Below are 17,474 nucleotides of genomic sequence, written 5' to 3'. Positions count from 1 at the left end.
GGAAGAGGATAAGAAAGAAAAAATTAAGGATAAAGATAACCAAAGTTCAAACAGAAAATAAGATGTTTCTTAGCTCTGACATCAACTATCAGAGAATTCATTCTTTTTGTTCCTAACAGAGATGTCTTCATCATAATGAAAATATTCATAGAAGATACTATTTCTGAACTCACATACATTACAGATCCCTTGTTATACTAATTGCACTACTGGAAAAATAAGGAAGTTTAGACAAGTTCTTTAACTTTTCTAGGTCCAGTTCTTTACATGTACTATAATGGCAAATTAACAAGAGAGTTCTAAAAGCTATTCCTTGTTCTAGCTTTCTTTCATAGTCTATACAGAATACAAAGATGTCAGTGTGGTGAGAAACTAAGAAGGGTCTTTTCAGAAAATATTACTAAAATATTGTTTGAATTGTATTTAAGAATTTAAGGCAGACTCTTGACATTTGATTGTGAGTCAATCCTTTAGCTAATAGCTGGCCTTTGACTAATGGCTGAACCATCTCTCCAGCCCTTTAAGGCACATCCTTATAACAAAGAGAAACAAAACAAAGAGAGCTGGCAAGGTGATTTAGTGGGTAAAGGCATTTACCCCAAGCCAAAGGGCAGAAAGTTCATCCCTGGAATACTCATGGTTAAAGGCAAGCATAGACTCCTCCATGTTGGCATCTAACACCCACATAGGTACTTTGGTGAAAACACACACACACACACACACACACACACACACACACACACACACTAAATAGACAGACAAATAAATAAATGTAATAAAATTTAAAATAATCTTTTTTAAAAAGAAAAGGGAGAAGTATTTATAATCTAATTCTCAGGACTGTCCCAATCATTTGCTAGTAGTAAACCCACACTGGTGGAGGGTGATTCAGCTCTACCTTAAACATGAAGACTACACTGCTTTTGTAACACAGAAAGTGCTCACACAATGCTCATTTAGTTTTGTTCTTGGTATTCTATTAGGCATCAGAATATAATTGATATTGATTATATAGATGACAAAAGCTAGTACAAATAACAGGCTTTCCAAGAGAGAGCCAGCATTCTTTTGAAATCCACCTTGCAGATAAATTTTAAAATCAACATAACTTGCTTTTGTATACTATATCTTGGGGCAAACTCATGTTACTGAAATTAAGTAAATTACTTGTAAGTTAGAATATATTAAATTCAGTTTTCCTAAAGAACATCTAAAATATTCTATTGTAATACACTATTTTTTCATTGTCAAAATGTTATTCCATTTTTTTCAACCAAACTTAGTCATTTTGATTAATTATTCTTCTGAATTATATATATAGCATATTTTTATTATTTCCATTTTATTTAAAAAAACCAATCGTTTCCAGTCACCTACCATGTTCAAATATTTTAAAGCTTTTGATATTCACAGCATTTTTTTCTTTTGCAGGTTTCTTTAAATACAAAGCTTACAAAAACTGGAAGATTTCAAACAAAGCAAACTCTCCTTCATTCTTGAGATCATAGTTTAAAAAAACTTTGTTCAAACGCAGAATACTTCACAAAGTAGACATTAATGCATAAATTTAGTATGGTATTCACAGAGCATGAAGTCCAGAGTGTTTAGCAGTAAGCTAGGGGGCAACTCGAGCATATCCGTATCAGTCGTCAGTGGCAACAGAACTGCACGGTTCTACAGAGAGAGATTACTAACAAAATCATCAAGTTCAAATTGTGTGGATTATATTTGAGTTGTTAATAAATTAAGTTCTTGGTTGTACTATATTTATTACAAGAGCTTGTTTTTTTCTTTAGAATTTTCATATCAGCAAACTAGAAAACAAAGAAATTCTTAGTCAAAATTGCAGGAATTAAATATTAAAATAGTTATATTTCAAAATATAATATCATTTCTTAGAGATGTGACCACAGGTCTTAAATTCTAATCATCCTAAACCAAATTCATCAAAACATATTCCACAGGTCTATCAAAATGAAAATAAGGTGTTAATGACAAGACCACTGTATCCTTGCAGGAAAGCAATTAGCAAAAGTCTTTCAGTTTCAGCAACTCTGCCCTAAGTAAATGTGCCATTATTTACACACATACATATATTTATACAGTTGAAAATCAATTATTAGACAGCACAACATTTATTTGCTCAAAATTTTCACGCCTTGTTTAACATTCCTGAAGAAAAATGTCTGTGGGAAACAAAAACTACAATTAGAATGAGTGTTGAGAATCAGACTTTGTTAACGAGGTTTAACAAAAAACCTCGTTTTTTTTTTTAAAAAAAAAAAAACAAGTGTTTGACTGCAAACTAGTTAGCAGGTAAAATACAGAGAATGGGCTTACTTTGGGTAATTTGCATCCTATCTATTATATTGTTTCCTTTTCTTTTCTTATATATATATTTCCTGACTACCAAAGGGCAATTTAAAAAGTTAATCAGGTAAGACGTTAATTTCAGTAGAATGGTAACCAGGCGCAGCACTCTTTTGAAAAGAAAAGTACTTTGCAAACCACTGCAGTATATATTCCTAAGGTTAAAATATGAGGCTATCACAAAGGTTGGGTTACTAATGATATTTGAAACAAACCTTCATAATGTAAACCTTTATCCCAAGTGATACTTTTCTTTGTAAATATTTAGTATTTATAATTCTAGTGAGATATGTCAAAACTATTTCTCATGAGACTATTTATCACTTAAATAACAAAAATTAAAAGTATGCTATATTTGAATGCTTATTTAAATATTTAAATATATTTTTTATTTCAATATAGTTTAAGGTTCACAGAGAAGTTGGAAAAATAGTATTGATAGTTTCCAGTTCCTGTGTACTTTCCACCCAAATTCCCCTACTAATAGCTCATATCCCTATGATGCAGACAGAGTTAGCATTGATATTTTGTTATTGAACTTCACATTTTTAATATGCTATTGGATTTTTTTCCTAATGTGTTATTATCTTCGAGACTAGTATCCAGTATACCATAGTAACAATTTTATCCCCATGTCTGTTTAGATCCTTCCAGTCTGTTTCTATTTACTTGGTGTTTGACGTGCTTGATAAGGCTGTATTAGCCAGGTAGTTCTCAAAAGCGCCTAACATTTGGGTTTTCTGAAGTTTTATTTTTATAGTTAGAATTGGATTATAGGTTTGAGAGAAGAGATCACATAGAATTGTCCTCATCATACTTTATCAAGGGTATATGACATAAAATTGCATATAGATGATAAATTGGATCACCTGGCTAAGAAAGAAATTGCCATGCTTCTATAAAATTACATTTCCCTCTTCCTACACTCTCCTAAGTGGAAACAAGTTATCATCAACATCCATGATCAAAGATTTCAAATGTTAAGTACCAGTACCTTATAGTTAGGATGACATATCAAATGAGCCTGTCCTGTCACTATTTCTCCTAATATTATTCCTTTTGATATACCATCTCCTCTTCTGCTTCCTTATACGTATTATACTGAATGATTTCACATCTTCTAATGCTTCTTTTAAATCCAGATATATTCAATATATGTTGGCAAAAAAAATAGCAGTTATTTTTTTCCGTAGTGTGCTAGTTAGCTATTTTTGTTTGTTTGTTTTTGTTTGGTTAACCGGATACAAACTATTTGTCTGGGAAGAGGAACATCAATTGAAAAAAGGCCTCCATCAGACTGGCCTACGGGCTAGGCTCTAGTGAATTTTCTTGATTAATGATTGATGTGGAAGAGCACAGCCCACTGTGAGCAGTGCCACTTCTGGGTATGTGTGTCCTGTGAGGCCTAAGAAAGATTAGTGAACGTGAGTTTGGAGATCAAGCCAGTGAGCAGCACTCCTCTCTGGTCTCAGCTCAGTTCTTGCCTCCAGGTTGCCCCTCTATTTGAGTTCCTGCCCTGTCTTTCCTCAATGACGGGCTGTGATGTGGAGCAGGAGACAATCAAACCTTTTCTCCCCATGTTGCTTTTTAGCCATGGTTTTTATCATAATAATAGAAAGTAAACTAGGACACATAGTTAAAGTGAGTCTCTACATAGAGAATTCCATCTTATTTTATCATAAACATTCTTTTTTATTATAATAGGGCATTATAGTGATTTTCTTGAGATGGAGTCTTACAATGTTATGGAGGCTGATTTCAAGCACCTGGACTGAAGAAATCCTTCTGCCTCAGTCTTCTAAATAACTAAGAATGCAAATACATACCACTATACCAAGATTCCATTGTACTGATTTTTAAATTAAAATCATGTAAGTATGGGACACCTCCTATGACTATTATTTCAGGATATATATAATGTGTTATGTAAAAAGTGTTGGGTCAAAAAAAACTGATATGGGGAGAGAATAAGGTAGATAATAATGTGTTTATGTACTTGAAAGCTAAATAAAAAATATCTTTGGAGAATTGTAACATTTATGAAACTATAAATTTGGCTAATTAATCACTGACTAAAAATTAAGGATGCCAACGTGTAGTGGTGCAACACCTTTAATCCCGACACTTGGGAAGCAGGTGGATCTCTGTGAGCTTGAGGCCAGCCTGATCTGCAGAGTGAGTTCCAGGACAGTCAGAGCTATACAGAGAAACCGAGTCTCAGAAAAACAAAACAAACAAACAAAAACAAATTAAGAAATGAATTTCCCTGCTATTCCACTATATTTATTCTCTTTTATTCTCTCTCTCTCTTGCTCTCTCGTGTGTTTCTTTCTCTGTGTGTGTCTGTCTGTGTGTGTATCTGCATGTCTATGCGTATGTATGCATGTGCACTAGTTTTCAGTATAAATATAAATAATTTTCTGGCAAAGTAGCCTCATCTTAAAGTAATAAACATAAGAAACCACTGCATTTAAATACAAATCAGAAATATGCAAAAATTAATTTAGAGATCTACATTATTATTGCATTCAGGTCTTTCTCTTATCAGACTTCTTTTAAATATAGATGTCAACAACTATATTATGAAAAGTGATGAACTGACTGAAAAGAATCATAAAAAGTAATGTATATTGTAGGAGGAAAAAATGTGCTTTTTATATCAAGTGGACAAGGCCAAATGAACTTCAAAACAATTGTCGAGTAGAGTATTGTGATTATTTCATTAACAACAGAGAGATTTGAAATTAATTATTCCCATTATAACAAGTTAAGTTTTGTTTTGTTTGTTTCTTTTTTGTTTTGCTTTTTCATTTGTTGTTTTGTTTTTGTTTTTTTTTTTGAGACAGGGTTTCTCTGTGTAGTTCTGGCTGTCCTGGAACTCACTCTGTAGACCAAGCTAGCCTCAAACTCACATGGATCCACCCTTGCCTCCTGAGTGCACTACTACTGTGTGGCTAAATTAAGTTCTATTCACTGGTTTAAAAATTCCATTCTAAAATTATCTGAATTCTATTAATGAAAAAAATGGATAAATACAAAGCATCATCTTGTTTTAACTCTGAACAAATTCTACTTAGGTTGCCTCATACATATCAGAATACATGTTTAATACATATATAAAATTATATTCTATACTTTAAATAAACTACACCTTTAAAACATTATATCTAATAAATATATACTATACTTTCATTAGTATTTTATAGGTAATTCACTGATCAAATACTTATCTCAACTTGATCACTTCAAATTTTATTTATTTCATGATTTTTTATTACATTAAATTTTCTTTAGTGTTTAAATTACTTTACTGATTTACTAAACTATCACATATCATAATTTGGATTCATAATATTTTTCAAAGAAAACAACTTTAAGAAACCAATTAACATCTGGTAGATATGTAAGGGCTTACGATCTATAGGATCACAATGAATAAAATCTTCAAAGAAACACTTTGTCTTGGGGAATTTCAGGTTGGCAAACTTGAGAGCAGGTGCCTTTACCCTGCCCTCTACTGATTCCCTATTCTCATCTTTCAGGATTACTAATATTAAATGAGAACCAAGTTATACTATACAGTGTTTGCAAAATACATCAAAATATTAAAAATCATCTGTCAGTCCAAATAAGCTATAATTTGAACTAAAACCACAAGCTAGTTCTAACTATGATATTTTCAGTGTGAAAATGTCTCTGGAAAATATGATGCTTGAAAACACTATTTTTTCAGGTCAAACAATTTCTTTCCAATTTTGTAGGTATTATGTATGGCTTTTATCGGCAAACACTTTTGTCATGTGTCAAAAGCAATCTTCAACTGAAGTCCAAATAAATGTAACCTCAAGAAACAAGTTTTTTTTAGCACAAGCTCAAAGCATTATACCTATAGACAAACTGAAAAGCAAAATTAATTGTACACAGGAGTCTATGTAGTAATTTAACATCCAAATGACAGCATCTGTTCTGATAGTGTGGAGGCAAGTGAGCATGCTTCTCGATAAGAAAGGCTTGAACCACTGTCCCAAAGACTGTCCCAAAGCTTATCCTGCCACCAATATGGAGGGAACAGAGAAGAAACACCTATCTATGCCACACCATATAGTAGTAGTGGTTCTCAACCTTCCTAACACTACGACCCTTTAATACCCTCATGATGTAGTGATCCCCAACCATACAATTATTTTGTTGCTACTTCATAATTACAGTTTTGCTACTGTTATGACTTGCACTGTGAATATCTGATATATAGACTATCTGATGTTTGACCCTTTTGAAAGGGTTGTTCAGCATCAAAGGGGTCACAACCCACAGACTGAGAACCACTGTCATATAGGCTTTATACCACATGAAATGTGTTTTTTATTTAAGTTCTAGAAGCATTAAAAGTTAGCAATGGGATTACTGAATTTCTATATTTTGAGCAAAATGAGTTGATAGTCTACATTTTGTATTTTGTATGTATTTAATACCTTCATGGCCCATGTTGGAAACTAAAACATAAAACAATCATGTGAAATTAAAACACAAATTTTCTGCACTGAAAGGAGGAAAAAAAAATCACAAAGATCCAGTACTGTTAAACTTCTTAAACATAATGCAAATAGTTGAAGAAAATATACAGTATAAGTAACTTCTACACACACATATAGTACACATAAAAATTTAACAAATAGATTCTTTAAATTGACCATTCAGAATTATTTAAAGCCACTATTTAAAAGCTTTATTAATTATATTATAATATATTATTAGAAAGTGAATTTTATGATAATCTTTGTTAAACAATGTGATAAAAGTATGACTCTCCACATTTTCAGTGGCAATAAGAAATAAATAAGCTCATTCTGCAAAACCTTATCTATCATTAAATATTAACAAATATTAAGTAATAGTAATGATATATGAAAACCATATCTTTAGTACTTCTTAATGAGCAGGAATCAAGAAGATTAACAAATCATGATAAAATAAGTAATCTTTTGTTCACTTAAATATAAATGGAAGAGCTAATGATACTGTCCCTTAAAATAAATTACACAATTAAAAAAAGGAAATAAACCAGTAAGATCCAAGATTTAAGCCAGCCTTCTGTTGATTTGTAGGTACAACTTGAGAAAACATGCTGTAGACTTGCTTTGAAGTAACAGATGTTTAAGAAACAAAATAAAAAGTTCAAGTAAGGAAGAAAATAGGATATTGAACTATTTTAAAAGGCAACTACTATAATATCATGTCTTCTTATATATCACTGTATCTAAAGACTATACATTCTATCAGACAAGACCAATGTCTAAGAACATTAATGTCAAGTAAGTATAGAATAGACATGTATAGTACTTGACAAATATTTTATATATATTAATATTAAAGTTTTAGTTTACTTAATACAGCTTAGCTTCAGAAAAATTTTAAATTGTGCTAAAATATTCTACAGATGAACATAAATTTTTCTTAATTTAAATTTTTAATGAATTGATATAAGTATTGGTAAATCTTGAAATTAAATGAAGGTAATGCAAAGTTACATTTGGGTTATTATAATTTAAATTAAAATAAAAAAGAAATTAAATATATCTTTAAAGTTTAAAAATTTCTACCATAGAGAATGAATATTTGCTTGTAAGTAAAAGCAGGATACAAGTGCAGATCATAATTCTGTAACATTATCTAGGATATTGTGGAGGACTCCAAAGAAACAGTTCATCCAGATACAACAGGATCGATGCAACATACGAACTCACAGAGACTGTGGCAGCACACATGGGGCCTGCACAGGTTCTAGGCAAATGCAATCCCGGCTTAGAGACAGGGAGGCATACGTGATCTCCCATCCCTAACCTGGAAGCTATCTGCAATTGATACCTGCTTGCAAAAGGAAAACATTAGTTTTCTTCAAGGGAGTCTCACTGGGTATATTAAACCACACTTAATGGTAGTCCACATGCCCAACACAAATGAATTCATTAGTGTTTTTGTAGACATTTTATGTTGGGGCAATTTCTTTTTCCTACTGATCTTCTGCTTGTACATTATGGTTTCTGATTTTGTGTTTTTATAGCTTTTGTTTTTTGTTGTTCGGAGTATACGTGGGAGTTTGGGGTATACGTGGGTGTTTCTTGTGTTTTTACTTTGTTTTCTTTAAATTCTGGTTTGGTTCTTTGTGTGCTTCTTTGCCTGGTTTTCTAAAGAAAGAGAAAAAAAGAGCATGGAGCTGGGTGGTTGGGAAGGTAGGGAAGAACTGGGAAGAATTGAGAGACGGGAAGGATGATTAGAATATAACTTTTTTCAACAAAATGTAAAAAAAATCAGCATGGTTTTGTTGAAGATTTCACTTATAACATGCATTACCAACTTTAAATTGAGAGGACAAATACTTTATTAAGAAACTCTCTAGTAGTATTTATTTAGTAGCATGTAACTCTCAAGAAATCTATATAGGGTACAATCATTCAACAAGCTATACTTCATACTGAGTCTTCCGTATATATTCTTACAAAATAACCTCCAAAAGCTAGGCAAAACAAACTTATATGTACTTTAAAATATTAAAATTATTTTTATCAACGAAAGGAGGAAAGATATAAAATTACAAAAAAGGAATTTAAAAGTATCTTAAGTATTTTAATTCTGAATAGTAAAATGTAAGTTCCACATTAAAAATAATGATGATAATGTTTCTTTAAAAGGAGGTATTTCCTTTAAAAGGAGATTATGTATTTAATTAAGTCAATTTTATTTTCGCCATTGGAAAAACTACATTTAACTTTCTTATATAAACTTTTATTAAACACTTACATGGAAATTAAAAAGCCCAAGGCTTTCTATCAATACCAGTCTCCCATATACTCTCAAATATAAAGTTCTTTCTGAAATATAAAATGGTGAAATAATCAGGTATTTGGATAAAGAAAAATAAATGTTTAGAAAAGGTATGTTTCTATTTTTAAACTAAGTTTTTGTTTATAGGTACTTGTATATAGTGCTATCATACTTAAATTAGAAAATATTTGTATCATATTTATAATAGCTATGGCATAAGTACCAGTGTCATTCATTAACTCACTGAAATTAATATTTCTTAACAAAACAAGTCTAAACCATGATTTAGGACTTTGAACTGGGTAAAGCCAACACAACTAAGAAATATGACTAATACAACCCTACCTTAGTCTGTATTCTGGCATACAGCACACTGGCAACAAAGTATACTTTAAAGCACTATAAGGGACTTTATATGCATGCATTGTCATTTAGGAAAGCAGATTTACCGACAGACCAGTAATCTGAAAATAAATTGATTTATTCCTTCACTCAACAAATATTTTGTGACTGTATATATTACCACATTCTATTTCATACATTGTTACATAAAACATATGGGCTTCCTGTCTTCGTTTAGTAGAGCAGCTAGACATTAGTTAAATAATCATATGAATTAATGATAAAATACAATTGGTAAATGGGACACAGGAGAGATAGGCTGCAGAACAGTAACATACAACTAAAGATTTTTATGAGATTTGCGGAAGATGGGAAGACTTTTCTGATGTGTAGGAGGGAAAGCTGGAGACCTGAAGGAATAATGGAATAAAGTGAAGAAAAGAGGGAAGTGTTTACAAAGTACAAAGGCCAAGTGGTGGGCAAAGAAAAAGGATTGAGGAACCCAGTGGAGCTGCTGTCCGACATGAGGCTTACCTCACAGGCAGTAATGAAACCAAAGGGTGTCTAAGATCACGTGAAGGACTTTGACCTTTAGCGTAAAACAGTGAAAAGTCCTTTAAAGGGGGAGGGACAAGAAGTGAGAAGTTATGATCTGCTAAGACTCATTCTTAAGGAGTTCATTGTGGCTGTAGGTTTATTGATCACACAAAATTAAGATGCAATAAATATCATGATCTTCAGAGAAAAAGTCAAAAATTTGCCCTTTGTAGTGATAGTAAAAAAAGACAAATATATAGTACATTAAATTCACCTTTTCTAAAGCCAACTGGCACCTGTCAAGCTTTTCCACTCATGTCTCCATAACTGCTGAAGTACTGCTAACCTAGGAGGTCTGAGGATGCAGCTTTAAACATCCTGCTGAAAGCCCAAAATTCCTGGAATCATACCGATTTTGCTTTCTCATCATGGATGTAAAACTCATATTTGTTTTAATTTAAAATAATATTTAAGTTTCGTCAACAAAAATGAGCTATTCAGCTTTTGATCATTTGCCTTTCACAGTCAGAGAAATACCCCATTTCCAAGCACAGACCTATGCTATTCATGAAAACGGGATTCACTCACTGAATGTTATACAACAGAATGAGTCCACATTAAAAACTATACTTCCTGTTTTCAGACACTAGACAACTATAAAAGTCACGAAAAAATTTTACATTCCAATTTTCCAAATCACTTGCAATCTCTATTGCCCTCTTTAAATTACTTTGATACGCTCTCCTTCTATTACTCTTACAGAAACGAACATCGTATCTTTCAAAATAAGTCTGGTGTGTCAAGTACTGTAAAGCAGTTGCGCTGAAAGTTAAAAGTTATTAGGAACAAATTAAGACCTAATCCGAGGTTGCACTGCTATAAATGAAAATGATAATTTATCATTGCTTTAAGAACAGTATTAATATCCAAAAGCCTAGTTTAGTTTCTCACATAAGAATTTGGATCAGTAAAATTCTAAATATCCAACACTATGTTAATGATGTAATTAATCTTCAAAATAACTACTTTAACATTATTTCCAGATTATTCCTCAGAAACAGATTTGAAACAGCTGTACCAATTCAATACACATTCTTTGTGGGCTGAGTTTTGGCAGTCAAAGTTTTATAGTGTGGTATTTATTTAAACTCAGGACACGATGAGAGTTTTATTGTCTTTCTCATATGCAGATTTGTTCTTGTACTTTTTGTCACCTACTCATACTCCTCCCTCACTTTGCCTCTCCTGCCCACTTTCCCACTTCAACCAGACAAATCCAGATAAACCCTTACAGTTAACACCCCCTATTGCATCTCCATAATCTCTTGATATGCCTCCTACATTAAGATATATTTCTTTTAGAACACACCTTAATTAAATACTTCAAATAGTTGCTAAAGCCCCACCCTCTTTTCATTGGTGTTTGCATGGATAACACAAACTTTTAAACATTTTCTATGTATACTAGTTGGTTCCTGTCTTTATCCTGAATAGGTTTTTTTTAATGACAACATTGTTGTGACTGACAGAGACATTTTCTTTAAAGCAGAGACTATTCTTTTAACTCATTAAAACACTTTCTATGCAGATGTACTCAGTAAATAATACCCAAGGAGCAGTTTATAGTCATATAGTTAGTTGCTTTCTTTCTAATCATGACTAAATTTGTGAATGTTACAAATCAAATGTCAATGACATAAATCAAATGTTACTTCTGGACTACACTTATCAGAAGGTAAACATATTTTTTTCTTACATAAAATTATAAGAATTCCCATTCGAAAAAAAAGAAGCAAAACTGTCAAATCCAAAGTGGATTGCTGTGCCTATCCAGTTACCTTCAATTTGAAAAAAGGATCAATATTTCAAAAGTAATATAACCAATGTGATCAACTCAGTTTAACATCTTTTTCGTTACAGCGTTTACAGTTTTGAGTTCTTGCCATAAATGTTTCTAGCTTCTTTCCCTCAATTCAATTTAACTTAAAAGGTTGATAATTTCCTTTATACAATTAAGATGCATTTCAACCTAAGCTCTGGTGTCCTATGAGGGGAAAAAAGAATTATTAATCACCTGCCAAAATTTCTGTCTTATCAGATATAGTCTCCTCTACATCACTTCACATTTATACTGAATAGACATCATGCAATCACTACATTTCCCTCTATTATAGGATTGCATGCATAACATTAAGCTTGGGTTTTTAATATCTAAAATAATTTCATTTTCTATGCTCAAGATGGCTGAGTCATCAGTATAGAAACCAGAAGTCAGAGACTACTTCTCGAACAAAATGTTTTATTATGATCAAAAAAGAATAGAGCAATTGATTGTAGAATAGGTTAAAGACTATCTTAAAATTTTAGATTATTGTGGCAATTATAAATGCTGTGAGATTAAGTCCCAGAAATCATAAGAAAAGACCAGCAAAGGGGGCCTTTTGCTTTTCTCTGAAGATGATAGCCATTTTATTTAACCCAGAAAGAGATTAAAGCTCACTAGAAAAATATCATAAAGGGAAATGGTCCTAGAAAATAATTATCTTGGTCATATGGATATTTTTCATTAGTCTCAAAGCTCAAAAAGTTATGAAACAGAGAGTGGAATTACTTGGTATAAGATGGACAAAGAAATTTAATAGTGAAATTAATAAGAGGAACACTTAAGTGTTCGGACGTTTTTGTTATATTTTAGCAAGAAAAAATAAAGAAAACAGGGACTCATGTAACTATAGATTATGAGGCATTTCTAGGATTGTCAAATAAACAAACAGGAACTGAAAAATAACATTTTAGATTAACAGGTTCAACAACAAATTAGAAAGATATTGGTTTATCTTGTGGTTTATGACTTTTCTCGGTAACTTGCTTGCCTTTGTTGATGTTGAAAATGTCTGTTTTAAGACTTAATCTGTTAAAACTCCAAGATAATTGAATGTACTTTTCAATTGAAGAAGGTTGGCTTCAAGTGCTAATAAAGGGGATGAATATATTGATTTTCTCCAACAGCAATTTTATAAACTTAATTTTTAGGTAATGTAAAAGTTTATGAGCTATCACCAAATATCAAGAAGTACTATAAAAATAATCTGAAATAGAAGTCTTTGTTTTTCTGACTCCTAAGTAGATCATGCATTGTGCATTTCCTGCAAAAATGACAATGTGCTATATCAAATATTCATTGCCAGCAGAAAAACTGACCAGCACTGTACTTACAAAGAGTGAATGAGCAACTTACATCTTTGCTAAAAATTAATATATAAATTTTATAATGACATCACCTTCAAATACATTTAAATAAAAATAATAGATCAAAATGAATTGTCACGTTAATGATCTTTCATAAAACAATCTGAACACATGCTATGAACGCTCAATAAAGTTATTTTTCTCCTTCGTTTCCTTCTTTGAGGACTTAGTTTCTATATAATTTCTATAAATCTACAGTACTTTTTTCCTGCTCAATAAATAAATAAAGTACTGGAAAAAATATGAAGTATGTGCCTGACTAAAACAGTATAAGTAGCTATGATTGTGACCAGTTGACAGCTTCAAGCATAAGGAAGATAAAGCTGTCACTCCCAGGATGTTGCCATTATTCAAAAGGCTTACTCAGTTTTTTGGGTTTTTTTTTTTTTTTTTAGGGGTTGAGGATTTAGCTCACTTGATGCTTACCTAACATGAAGAGAGACCTGAGTTTCACCTCAAACAATGCCTGTAATCCCAGTTCTGGGGCAGTGGAAAAAGCAGGATCAGAAATTCAAGGTCATGCTTGGGTAAACAGAGTTCAAGACCAGCCTGTGCTATTTGAGATTCTTTTTCAAACAACAACAACAAAGTGTTGCTCATGCTTTAGTATTGGCTTTATAACACTACATTAAAAAAAGCATTAAGCAAGGTTTAATCATTTCAAAGCTATAGGCTAAATTAGCAGTTGGCTTTTAAACATTTCTGCAGATGAGGAAAGTGTGAAAACTATTTTTGTCTTTTGTTAAAGTTTTCTGGTGGAAAAATAGTAGAGAAAATTAACTAAGGTAACGACCGGAGAAGGGGCAAGTTGAGGAAATGCTCATTTTCTTCAACTATTTTTAAAAATCTTTTCTGATAGAATCTCAAATTTATATGACTATCACAGAAATTTGAACAACAAGCGGTTTGGTAATTAAAGCAACTGGTCTTCCACTGTCGCCCAGGCTTTTGTTATACAAAAGCATGCAAATTCTACCTTTGGTTCCTGTGGCTGGCTCCTACTTTGGCTGGCTCCTACACTTACCTAAGGGTTTTTTCAGGTACCTGGAAAATATGTCCCCAACAAGTACCAAAACAAGTTATTCAACTTAAATATGTAAACTTAAAATTCCATCAAATTGTCTTTGCCAAAGTGCAAAGAAACCGCAGTTTGCACTGGAGAGCGTTTGAAAGGACCAGTGTACTGGAAAGCTGATAATGTGTGTCAGATTACATACATCATCTGGTGGGCTTGCTTCCTTCTGGGGACCTAAGACAGTGGAGAGAAGGGAAAACACGAGACTGCAACTGGGTGGGAGGTAAAGAAGATGGAGTATGCAGCACTCATTACAGACATCATGGGAATTTCTAGAAGGCAGTCCATGGAGGTAATCTGACTCCCATGAAGCCAAGACTCCTTTTCTCTGAATACTGTGGCAGCAACAGACTTAAACTAAACTCACCTTTCAGACAAATGCAAAGAAAGAGTTTTAATTAAGCATTCTTCCTTCCTGTGAATACTCTGTCTTCCATGACTGAGAAAATGAAAAGAGATTTTTTTTTCTCCTGAGGGGGGAAAAGGGAGAGAAAGGGAGGGAGAGAGAGAGGGAGAGAGAGAGAGAGAAAGGGAGAGAGAGAAAGGGAGAGAGAGAAAGGGAGAGAGAGAGGAAGGGAGAGAGAGAAAGGGAGAGAGAGAGAAAGGGAGAGAGAGAGTGTGTGTGTGTGTGTGTGTGTGCGCGCGTGTGCGTATTTGTGTGCGTGCGCTCCTGTGTGTGTGTGTGTGTGTGTGTGTGTGTGTGTGTGTGTGTGTGTGTTGGGGGGTTAGTAGGAATCCAGGAAGCTGGAATTTTAATAGGAAATACGGAAAGAAAACAAGCAGCAGAAAAGATGAGCCATTGCTGGACTTTGTCTTAGTCATCTTTATAACCCCCATGACACCCAATGCAGTGCACACAGGGGGCAGTGGATAAATAATGAATTAGGTTTAATTCAATTCACTTCACTTACACTGTGCTTTGTAGTTACAAAACATTTTCCCCACATATTAGATGAGAAAACAAAGTAAGTGAGGAGTAGCAGGGCAAATCAGTGAGAAAAGGAAGCAAAACAGATAAAGGGAAATCCAGAAGAATAAGCAATCGTCCGAAAAGGCATGAGGAAAATAAGGGGAGAATTGAGATTCTCCCTACTACTTTCAATACCTTCCAATCAAGCACCCACCTTCCATTTTCAAGTACGTAGATCTTAAAAAGTCGGACTGCTAAGCCAGACTTAGAAAAGGGGCTCCTTCATCTTTGGAAAGGGCATTTTCAGACATAATGCTTGGAGACTACGCATCTTAAGTTTCTGTGCTCGGGTACCACTTCAAGCATTCTCCAAGCGTGTTCAAAAATCTTTTATTCCAACTGAGACATCCCTTTCTCAGAGTTCGGTCTGGGGATGGATTGGAGAGATCCCATACAAGCCCCACAACTCAGACAACAGAGGGAGATAGTGAGACAGGAAAGCCCAGAGACTAGAGAAAAAGCCACATTTGCGATTAGAAGGAGGGTGAAGGTTTGAAACTGGTTATTAGAAATTGTCGGGGGTTGGGGGAGCCTTCAAGATGGAAGAAAAGAGAGAGTACTTGAATGCGCACTACTTTAAACCTGACGTTGAGCCTTTAACAAGAAGCAGCTAGAGGTCTGAAGCCTCCGCATACCTCAACCTAGGAAAGCAAAGGCTATGCTAGGGTGCGCAGGAGGGAACCTACATGTATCAGCAGGGATGCTGTCCCAAGGGAGGCATGTTTCCCTCACCCCAAAGTAGCGCGCCCCCTTCCCAAATCATCCTCAGCCTAGCCTGAAGAAGGGGGTCCCCAGTTTCCAACCCGAGCGACTGCATCCTGACCCCATTATGCGGGCTTAAAAGTTGCCAGGAGAGTTGGCATTGGGGAAGGCACTTAGCAGGTTGAGACCTAGAAGGGGCCTCAGGTTTCCAGGAACAAAGGGACCTGGGAAGGGGCAACCGTGGGACTAGGTCCCGAGGGCTCCTCCCTTAGCTGGGAAACAAGGGTCGCCGCGTCCTCCCGGCCCGAAGGCGTCGAGGGAAGCGGGAAGTGGCTAAGATGATGCGCCGGGATTCCACCGCCCTGCTTCCAGCTTCAACCAGGTGGCGCCCGCCGCCCTCTCGCTCCCCTCGCCCCTCGGGCTGAAGACAAAAGGAGACCAGGGTCCCTGGGTCCCTACCAGAGCCCGAGGACCCCCGTCCATCCCCAGGGAGGACCGCTAGCAGTCGGTTGGAAGCTCCCAGAAACGGGCTGTGCCCTGGCGGGCGCCCCTCCCTCGTACCGGGACCCTGTGCCCCCAGGGTCGCCTCGCCCACCCCACAGAGGGCATTACCTTTCATCCAGTCCACTACTTGACTCGGAGACCATTTGCTCACCGGTTCCATGATCAGAGCCATGGGTGGCGGGGTCGGTGCCGCGTGGGACGCGGAGCTCGGACAGAAAGCGAAGTCCGCAGCCCGAGGCGCCCTCAGGTGGGGTCGGTGGCCGGCCGCAGGCTCCCGGGGTGGGCGGCTCGGAGAGGGTGGCTTTTGTGTGGCGGTCCCGAGGCTGGAGCGTCGGAGGCGAGCGAGCGCGGTGGGTGGGAGCGGCGACGGCCGGCCGGGGAAAAAGCGCTGGGGTCGGCTCGGTCCCAGCCCTGGCGGCGGCTGCTGCTGCAGCCTCCGCCGCTCAGCCCCGGGTGTGCGTCCCCGCGGGGTTTCAGTTCATGGCTCGAGCCGCCGAGGGTCGCCGCGGCGGGAGAAGGCAGGAGGCGCCGGCGCAGCGCCGCAGCCAACTTGCCCGCTCGCTCGCCTTGGCGCGCGGGAGTGGAGCCCCCGGCACGACGAGCCGCCCGGCGGAAATGACGAGGGGCCTCCTGCCACCCAAAATATCTCTCCGCAGCCCTCGGGTGCGGGGCGCGCGCTCCACGAGCCCCCCGCCCGCTCGCCGCCGCGCGGTCCCGCCCCCAAGCCCGACAGCCGGCGCGCCGGGCGTGTGCGCGTGCGTGTGCCAGCGCGCGCCCGCGGCCGGAGTTCTGCCAGACAGGCGGCCAGGTGCGGGCCGCTCCCGCTCTCGCCTTCCCGCCCCCGGGGCCGCCCTCGGCCAGACCCGCGCCGGGAGGGCGTGTGCGGTGGCGCCTGAGGTGCTG

The 17,474-nt window shown here is 36.3% G+C and overlaps 1 protein-coding gene across 5 annotated transcripts in view; it reads right to left on the bottom strand.

The window, feature by feature from the left end:
- Cnksr2 (connector enhancer of kinase suppressor of Ras 2) overlaps positions 1 to 17,170 on the bottom strand; it is a 241,640-nt gene extending 224,470 nt beyond the window's left edge. For 2 of the 5 annotated variants that reach the window (XM_048440718.3, XM_048440721.3), the window contains exon 1: positions 16,680 to 17,168. In XM_048440718.3, coding sequence (XP_048296675.1) covers positions 16,680 to 16,743 — 64 coding nt within the window. In that variant the 5' untranslated portion in view covers positions 16,744 to 17,168. Of the gene's footprint in view, positions 1 to 16,679 lie in introns of all 5 variants that reach the window. The other 3 variants (XM_048440719.3, XM_048440720.3, XM_048440722.3) reach the window with 3 other exon arrangements.
- Between the last annotated feature and the right edge of the window lie 304 nt (positions 17,171 to 17,474).

This window comes from Myodes glareolus, chromosome X (assembly GCF_982192425.1).
Source record: "Myodes glareolus chromosome X, mMyoGla1.1, whole genome shotgun sequence".
NCBI classification, from domain to species: Eukaryota; Metazoa; Chordata; class Mammalia; order Rodentia; family Cricetidae; genus Myodes; species Myodes glareolus.
Note: the sequence above shows the minus strand (reverse complement) of the source record. Positions and strands in the feature narration are given on the sequence as shown.